The sequence below is a fragment of the Mesoplodon bidens genome (genome assembly GCF_964165515.1).
Source record: "Mesoplodon bidens genome assembly, chromosome: 14".
NCBI lineage: Eukaryota > Metazoa > Chordata > Mammalia > Artiodactyla > Ziphiidae > Mesoplodon > Mesoplodon bidens.
Window position 1 is genome coordinate 37650398 of NC_138170.1, and position 9386 is coordinate 37659783.

At 34.4% G+C, this 9386-nt stretch overlaps 1 protein-coding gene across 1 annotated transcript in view; it reads left to right on the plus strand.

Annotated features, from left to right (window-relative positions):
• XPO1 (exportin 1) overlaps window positions 1-4495 on the plus strand; it is a 42311-nt gene extending 37816 nt beyond the window's left edge. The window contains exons 20-25 of the mRNA XM_081253584.1: window positions 877-1071; window positions 1751-1919; window positions 2606-2740; window positions 2820-2979; window positions 3067-3163; window positions 4194-4495. Coding sequence (XP_081109710.1) covers window positions 877-1071; window positions 1751-1919; window positions 2606-2740; window positions 2820-2979; window positions 3067-3163; window positions 4194-4340 — 903 coding nt within the window. The 3' untranslated portion in view covers window positions 4341-4495. The remainder of the gene's footprint in view (window positions 1-876; window positions 1072-1750; window positions 1920-2605; window positions 2741-2819; window positions 2980-3066; window positions 3164-4193) is intronic.
• Window positions 4496-9386: the final 4891 nt, after the last annotated feature.

Sequence of the window (9386 nt, forward strand, 5' to 3'; positions counted from 1 at the left end):
TTTCATCACAAAATTTTTTTTCTATTTGTATCTATATGATGATGTTCACTAAACTTATTTTATAATCATTTCATGTATGTAAGTAAACTTACCGCTATACATTAATCATGTCTCAATAAAACTTGAAGGAAGAAAAAGAAGTGAGAATCAGTTCTAGTTAAGAGAAACCAAGTAGGTAAAAGGGAAAATAATTTTGTGCTTATCCTTCAAATCTTAACTAGACTTGTTTTGTATGGTGGGACGCTACTAACTAGTAATCTTCAGTTAAATGAAACATGGTTATATTTATTGTGCACATCTTAATGGAGAACCTATTAAAAGCATAGAAGTTACGCCTTACTAAGACTATTTATTGAGAATCTTGGAAACCCTCACACAGTCTTTCTGGCATAGTCCAGTTCCTTTTTTGAGAGTAAGTGATGGTTATTATTTCTGATTATTAAAATATCAACAAGCATTCATTAAATTAAAAAAATCATTGGGTGTCTACTTTTGGTTAGATATGAGTACCTTGGTACAGTATTGGTGAGGAGGGCTCTACCTTGAGGTTACCCATCCCATACACACAGTATTCCTAGAATCCTGGTCCCGCCACAATACTTAGAGCGTCAGGCCCCAGTTTCCTTTAATAATTACAGATTTAAACTATGCAGTGTCCATGGCCCTTCTCAGCCTATTGTGATTTCTCACTTTCTCTTGGTAAGGTTTTAATATACAAAAACTTTTAAAGCACAGGAATTTCCAGTTTTCAGCAGATGATCAACCTAGATTAAGTCTTACAGATGACATTGACCTAGCTGCTTAATAAGAGTTAGCAAGTGCCTACATTAAAATTGAAAAGTTGTGGTTTTTTGTTTTTTTGTTTTTTTTAAACAGGTAGCTGAAAATTTTGTTCCTCCTCTGTTGGATGCAGTTCTCATTGATTACCAGAGAAATGTCCCAGCTGCTAGAGAACCAGAAGTGCTTAGTACTATGGCTATTATTGTCAACAAGTTAGGAGGACATATAACAGCTGAAATACCTCAAATATTTGATGCTGTTTTTGAATGCACATTGAATATGATAAATAAGGTATGTGATTTGCATTTCAGTTATATAATGGGAGGTTCTGCATTATGTCCTTTTCACTTTTAAAAGCATAAATGATGGCTGTGTATGAGTACAGCATAAACTTTAGGCTCTGATATTAAATATTTGAACTTCTAGATAAGAAAAATACTTGTTTTTTAAATTTACAAAAGTAAATTTGATAGATTGTTTATTCAAATAGCAGCTTGCATTCGTTGAAAACTTGCTACATTTTAGTCACTGGCTTTTTAAAGTGTAGTTTGTGTTTATAAGGAATGGGAAAATGTATTAATCAAAAAGAAAAAATGTACATGTAAGTGTACACATTTACACAGTAGATAACAATTTTTCTAATCTGTATTAGTGATCTCAAAGTCACTTAAATGTGGTAGTAACAGTCTCAGAGTGAATAGAAAATATGATGGTCTTTATGTGGGTTTTGTTGAGTTCTCTTTATAAAAAAGTGAACTTGTATTCCTTCACTTTGGTAATTCATTTGTCTAATAAGTAGTAATTTTGTCTTCCTTGACAGGTGAATTCTATTAGCTTTTGAGTTTGACTTTCACATCTTATGGGGTCCACTAACAACTCCAAACATTTATACTGAATTAGGGCTTGCTTTCCCCCTTCCTTTTAACATAATTCAGGCATTGAAACTTTTGTTCCCACTATTTGTTTTTAGGACTTTGAAGAATATCCTGAGCACAGAACGAACTTTTTCTTACTACTTCAGGCTGTCAATTCTCATTGTTTCCCAGCATTCCTGGCTATTCCACCTGCACAGTTTAAACTTGTTTTGGATTCCATCATTTGGGCTTTCAAACATACTATGAGGAATGTAGCAGATACAGGTAAATACATAGAAACGATGTTCTTTATTCATTTGCCTACCAACCCACAATCCGTGTACAAACACTTACAGGTAGGTGTATAGTGGTAGACAAGTAGGTATCACTTCACTTGTCATGGTTTTGTTTGAATGCATCAGTTGTGTAGATAGGTCTGAGTAAGTCCTATAAACAGTTTAATCAGATCCAGAGTGAGTTCATAGACAGAATTGAGTTACGGGGAGATGGGCATAAGATTCAAGGCAGGGAGAAAGAACATCACTCACCCATATCCTCACCAGTGTTTCCTTTTCCCCCTATGCTTTTGCTCTGTAGCACCGAGGGCTAACTAAGGATAAAACAAAAAAAACTGTTTATAGTTGGAGGGTTTGTTTTCCTTTTAAATAGTAACTGTTTTATGTAATAGAAAAAATCTACTCAGTTGCACTGCTTTTGGAGTGGATGTAGAGAGAATCAACTAAACTTTCAGAAATACTGGAAAGGTGGTAATGGTTAGATTATAGCCTGTAAGTTAGCAGACTTTGATTCCAGTTTAACTCCATTACTGAGTCAAGATAATTTAGGCAAATAATTGTCATTAGCAAAAAAAAGAGGGGCGAATGGGCTTTGAATGAATTGTTTAATAGCTGAAACACTATCATGAATGTTGTCAGTATGTAATAACGTTGTTGGCATTATGTGTATTTTAGGCTTACAGATACTTTTTACACTCTTACAAAATGTTGCACAAGAAGAAGCTGCAGCTCAGAGTTTCTATCAAACTTATTTTTGTGATATTCTTCAGCATATCTTTTCTGTCGTGACAGACACCTCACATACTGCTGGTAAGAATTTAAAGCCATAAAAGTATGTGTTCCAGTTGCTATTACATCTTGGAGTTAATGATGTCCTTCTTATCAACAGGTTTGACAATGCATGCATCTATCCTTGCATATATGTTTAATTTGGTCGAAGAAGGAAAAATAAGTACACCATTAAATCCTGGAAATCCAGTTAACAACCAAATGTTTATTCAGGAATATGTGGCTAATCTTCTTAAGTCTGCATTCCCTCATCTTCAGGAGTAAGTATAAATAGACTTTTTAATAAACTTAAATTTTTAAGTTTTTTTTTTAAAGCAATTAATTAATCATTGTGTTTTGACTTGCAGTGCTCAAGTAAAGCTCTTTGTGACGGGACTTTTCAGCTTAAATCAAGATATTCCTGCATTCAAGGAACATCTTAGGGATTTCCTGGTACAGATAAAGGTATGTATTTTATTTGCAGTTGCAAAAGTATTGACTAAATACTGATTGAATTCTTGCATCCAGAATTGACTTGACCACTTTTTGTAGTGCAAAATGAGTGGGCTTTTAAAATATGTGTAATCTTACTCTTTTGAGACTGATTACAGAAAGAAACACTTTCAAATCAAGGCCAGGAAGAGGAGATAGGTTTGAAATGTTCAGGGGAGCTTTTTATTAATATAATTCATTTTAGAATATCTATTGCAACATTGTGATTGAATCCCATAGGTATTTTTAAAGGAGTGGAATGGGTGAAAGAAGCACATTGGTAGTTCCTTTTGGTATTTTCCATTTTGTTAGTAAGGAATTCATTTTAGGGGGAACATGATAATTAGCAGATACCAGCCTATTTTTACTGCTGTTAGAATGCTCCATTTACTTATGGGAAGAGCGATTTTTCTTGTATCATCATGCTTTAAAGAAATACAAAAAGTACCATGAAACTCATAAGTAGTTGATGAGTTATCTATGTCTATTAAAGAATTGGTCACATAAGATATTCAGGTTTTTTTTCCCCTGCAAAATCCAAAGGTTTTGTTGTTGGGTTTTGTTTTTTGTTTGTGTTTTTTTTTTTTTTTTTTTTTTACTGTAAATATAAAATCAGTAAAAAATAAAAAAATAATTCGTAAAGTAGAGAGTGTATAAAGGATGAAAATTGTCTGAAACACCGCTATGAGGACAATTATAGTTAAACTTGATCATTAGTGTTTCTTGGTATCGTTGCTTATGGAGTATATTTTGTATATGGCATTATACTATCCCTCTTTTGAAATCTTTTTTCCCCCCCAACTAACACCTTTGGTTTTTAATTCAATTGTGTAGAATTATAAAAATAATATACCATAATTTAAACTCAGTAATTGATGGATAAATTATATTGTTTGTGTAAACTGGGAGGTGCTTATCTACACTTTTTTTTCCCAAAGGCGAGTCATTTTGTGAATTGAAGTTTACTAAAGTATGTTGACATTTCAACTATCTGTTTCCACAGGAGTTTGCAGGTGAAGATACATCGGATCTCTTTTTGGAAGAAAGAGAAACAGCCCTTCGACAGGCTCAGGAAGAGAAACATAAACTTCAAATGTCTGTCCCTGGCATCCTTAATCCACATGAAATTCCAGAAGAAATGTGTGATTAAAGTCAGAAGTCATGCTGGGTTGTTTTTTTGTTTGTTTGTTTTTTTCTTTTACTGTTTTTTTTTTTTTTTCTGCAACTTGTTAGCAGATGAAAATAGCATCTGGATATTTGTCGACCAAAATGATGCCAATTTGTAAATTAAAATGTCACCTAGTGGCCCTTTTTCTTATGTGTTTTTTGTATAAGAAATTTTCTGTGAAATATCCTTCCATTGTTTAAGCTTTTATTTTGGTCATCTTTATTTAGTTTGCATGAAGTTGGAAATTAAGGCATTTTTTAAAATTTTACTTCATGCCCATTTTGTGGCTGGGATGGGGGGAGGAGGCAAATTCAATTTGAACATATACTTGTAAATTCTAATGCAAAATTATACAATTTTTCCTGTAAACAATACCAATTTTTAATTAGGGAGCATTTTCTTTCTAGCCTGTATTTCAGTCTAGAAGAAAAGATAATGAGTAAGACAAATTACGTTGTTAAAAGGATTATTATAGTGCTGCATTGTCTGAAATTAGCACCTCTTGGACTGAATTGTTTGTCTAGATTACATGTATTACAAGTCTGTTTGGCAAGTTTGCAGCAAGATCATGTGCATATCATCCCATTGTAAAGCGACTTCAAAAAATATGGGAACACAGTTAGTTATTTTTACACAGTTCTTTTTGTTTGTGTGTGTGTGTGCTGTCGCTTGTCGACAACAGCTTTTTGTTTTCCTCAATGAGGAGTGTTGCTCATTTGTGAGCCTTCATTAACTCGAAGTGAAATGGTTAAAAATATTTATCCTGTTAGAATAGGCTGCATCTTTTTAACAACTCATTAAAAAACAAAACAAAACTCTGGCTTTTGAGATGACTTATACTAATTTACATTGTTTACCAAGCTGTAGTGCTTTAAGAACACTACTTAAAAAGCAAAATAAACTTGGTTTACATTTATTTTCCCTTTATTGGCTCAAACTTATTCTTATATTAATGAAAGTGGTTATTTGTGTTTAGGTATTAGGTAACATTTTTAAATGAAGTTTGATACCTGTTGACTTCTAAATATTATTTCTAAGGTTATTAAGTAAAGGCAGCACTTGTATAAAATGAACATCCTCCTGAGATGCCTTCTGTTCCCAAGAAACAAGTCCTTCCTGTGACAGCTTGGCGCACATTTTACCTTTACTTGTGGTTAAAAAGCATCTTCTTTATTCTGGTTAGGGGCTAGGGGTATCAAAGCTTAAAATTAGTTTTAATGAGACCCAAGGGGCAAAAAGCTACTGCACATATTCTTGATTAATTGCACTCTTGTAAAACAATCCTTGGAAGTAGTCCCTTTAAGAAAGGTGGGAAGAGAGGGGGAAATGTGTAGAGTGCCTACGAAATATGAAAAGGGGGTAGAAAAAGGAAACCAACTTGGGTGAACCTGTTTCCAGAGGATTAAATTAGCCTTCTATAAACCTAGACTAAAACAGCATTTGAAGTGCCTCATATTTGTGGAGAATCAGCAACTTGGTATTATCGCTGTACTCCTAACTCACACGTCTTTGGCAAAAACTAACATCATTTTAGTAGAATGTAATCATACATAAAATAGTCATTAGTCATTTTTTAGAACAGATGGTAAGATTTTTAAATGTGTTCAAAGAGGAATATTGAAGGACTTTGTTTAAAACTTCAGCTTTGTTAAAAGCTTGATTTGATCACTGGTATTGACCTAAAAATAAGAGGTTTTCTTGGATCAGTCAAGACTGATCCAAATCGTTTGCTGTATTTGAAATCAGCTGTAAGTTCATGTTTGGTTTAGAACAGCTGTCACCATTTCCAACAGTGGTCACATGTAATTTTCTTATCCTATAGCCCCATTGCCTACCTTGATATGTTCTGGATGTTTAAGAAACCAAGCTTTGGCCAAAATGAGACTATGATAGCTATAGCAAATTAAATCTAGGGTGGGCATTTCTTGCTTAATTGAAAGTTAATCATATCAGGCCAGCCTCAAGGTATTTGACAGCAAAGCATACTGATAAACTGGCCATTCGAGATGTTTGGTTTAGTGCTATTTAACTGTTGGAACAAGGCAATGTCTCAGTTACAAATTGTGAAAGAACTAGAATTGTCTCATAAGTGGGTCTGAATCCTGGTCTAGGCACCCGTTGGAATCTTGGGCAAGTCATTTGAACTTTGAAGATGGGATCACAAAGCTAATTCCTGAGTCAGTTGTGAGGATATCTCAACCAACAGTAGGATGCATTTTTTCACATTTTAGCATGTCTGGAAATCAGGGTGTATTTTACAATCCATGGCACCTGAAAATTACAGTGGCGAGGCAATACCACTGACACATTTCCCTGCTTGTCCCTGTGTGAAGTTAGTTATAATGGTTTGTAAGCATTTATTTAATTGCTATTTAAAAGTGTGTTACAAAGGATTGCTCAGCAACAAAATAAAATGTTACTTATATGCAAAATGGCAGAGGCAGCAGGATATAAACTAGGTAATAAAGGGAGGAAATACTCATTGTTGGAAGGATAGTCACACTTCCATATTTTCTTGCAAAGTGGCAACCAGGTATTTTGGGGGACCTAAGCAAGGGAGCTGCCCGTAAGTTATAATGCAAAGAATTGTCCACCAAATGCCAAGCAGTGCAATTTTATAAGAAACTTTGAAATTTCAAAAAGACTGCTGTATCCAGTTCATGTATTTTGTAGTAAGGACTATCATATTGTCATAGTTGAAATTGTTTTCTTGTTCTCGATGGTACATAAAATTAATGGTACGTCTTGCAACTGATATCTTAGAATTGAAATAAAGCAGAAAGTAAAGTGAATTCAGTCTTCACAGGCTGTCAACTCCACATTGAGTCAAATCTATGAAAGACTGACTCGGGTGCAGATGTTTCATGATTTGATGCCAACAGACATGCAAGGATGGAGTTGGAAAAACTACAGTATTAGAATACTGAGAAATTAACTGGTCTGATTTGCTGGTGTATATATTGGATTTTCCTCCTAGAAAGTTTCCAGCAGGATTCAGTCTGTAACGTGTGAAGACTTAGGTCTATGGAAAAGAGGTTCAAAAAGTTGTAAATCACGTAGTCAACCAATTCTGGTGTTGTGATTAGAAGCTCAAGAACAAAATGGATTATTACATAAAAGTATATTAATAAGTAGTACTTCGGTACTTAAGTACTGTTGTAAAGTTTCTTACCGCTTTTTGTGCTGTTCATCTCTGATACATTCTGGGTAAACTTAAAAAATTAACTGTAATTCCATAATATATGTAGTCCATGTTTAGATTTCCCCAGCAGTTCCTAAGAATTGTCTTTCATAGCTTATGTTTTTCCAAATAGTTATCCAATTCAGATTCATGCTTTTTGCATTTGTAGTTTTTAATTTCAATGATCGTTGTTTACTTGAAAAATACTTGGTTACTATGTGAACCTGTTTTTTAAAATATCTTCTCTTTTTTCATGTTAATCTAAGCATAGTTTATATTCTATATTGTCTGTTGTCCCGATTGACAAAAGCCCTCCTCCATACCCTACCCCCTGCCTTTAGAGTCCACTTAACAATTTTATTTACAATTTTATTCTAGATGCCCTAGGGAGTAAAGTCTTACTAGCTTGCAAAGTGGTTATGTATTTAAGAATATTTTTATAAATGAACATTTTAAGGTTTTTTTGTTTTTTTGTTTTTTGCTCATGTAACAAGAAAGGTAGTAACAGTGACTTCTTATAGTTTATTTTGTTGTGCTTGTATCAGTGACATCCAGAGAACCAATACAGAACTAAGGTTCTGGCGATTTAGGAATTTTTTTCTATCCCCAGCACTTGGATTATACCCCAAGGTCAAATATGGCTGTGGGAATTTCAGCTATTATACCTGCATTCTAGGCATCAGGGAAGATAAAAGCTTCCCCTTTTAAGACTCAAAACAAGTTGCAGAACTCTTTTGAATAGATCTCCATAGCCCCACCCCATAAGAAACTGAGAAATACAATCTATACAATCTTAAAGCTGGATGTGTTGCTGCTCTGAATAGAATTGCCATTAGATTAATGAGGAAGGGGGAGAATGAATTGAAAATAGCAGTCTTAACCACAAGTTCAGCAAAATTTAAGTGAAAGTAACGGACAAAAGGCAGTTGACTATGGGAAAAGTAAAATCTCTAAGCATTGAGGTCCTGAAAATGCCAAAGAAATTGCTCTTACAGTGGCAGCTGTCTTTGTCATTCACTGTACACAATTCAAAAAAATACCCATCTGTACAGGGTGGCAGACAAAATCATTTTACTCCTTTGTTACTAATTGCTGTGTGGTATCAATTTTCAAGATAAAAAGAAACTACTGAAACTAACATCCTGACATTACAAGAAGAAGACTTTAAAACCTAAAGGAGAGGAAGTGATACAGAAGTTGAGGGGGAAAGGCCATGTCTAAGAGCTGGGAAAGTTTATGTGTGGGAAACCTGTTGTTTCCATTGTGAAAAAGGTCTTTTGGACAAATGGGTATCTAAACTTACAGAGTCCTTTTCTTGATCTACTCCTAAGTGAGCTATCACTGCTCTCACCACTGTCAAGACACCTGAGGAAATTATGTCTTTTCCCCAAAGTTTGCTGACTAAACTAGACCTTTTCTTTCCTGACATGGAAGTACCTTCTCCATTTTCAGAAATCTTCCTTTATCCGCTCACCCTGTATTTCTTTGGAGACTATTATAGATTAACTTGCATTTAATTTTTTACATCTCTCTTCTTCTCTTAGTCTGTTAGGATAAGACCAGAGTTTCATGCAAGCTGGGATACACTTTTTTGTGCTCCAGCAAGACATGCGTAAGAAATCCAGCCTGAACATTAATTCTCTGTACTTGCTACCCTAACTGAAGTTCCTAACCCAGAATGTCCTTTTCCTACAACTATAACAAGAAAAGAAACTCCAGGCCTCCCACACTTTGATCACAAAGTCCTGAGATCAGCCATTCAAAATGAGATCAGGCTTATTCAACATGCCCCATCAGGTAAGAGCAAACTATTCTTAAGTTTATTTTACCTTTTTTGTGATTCATCC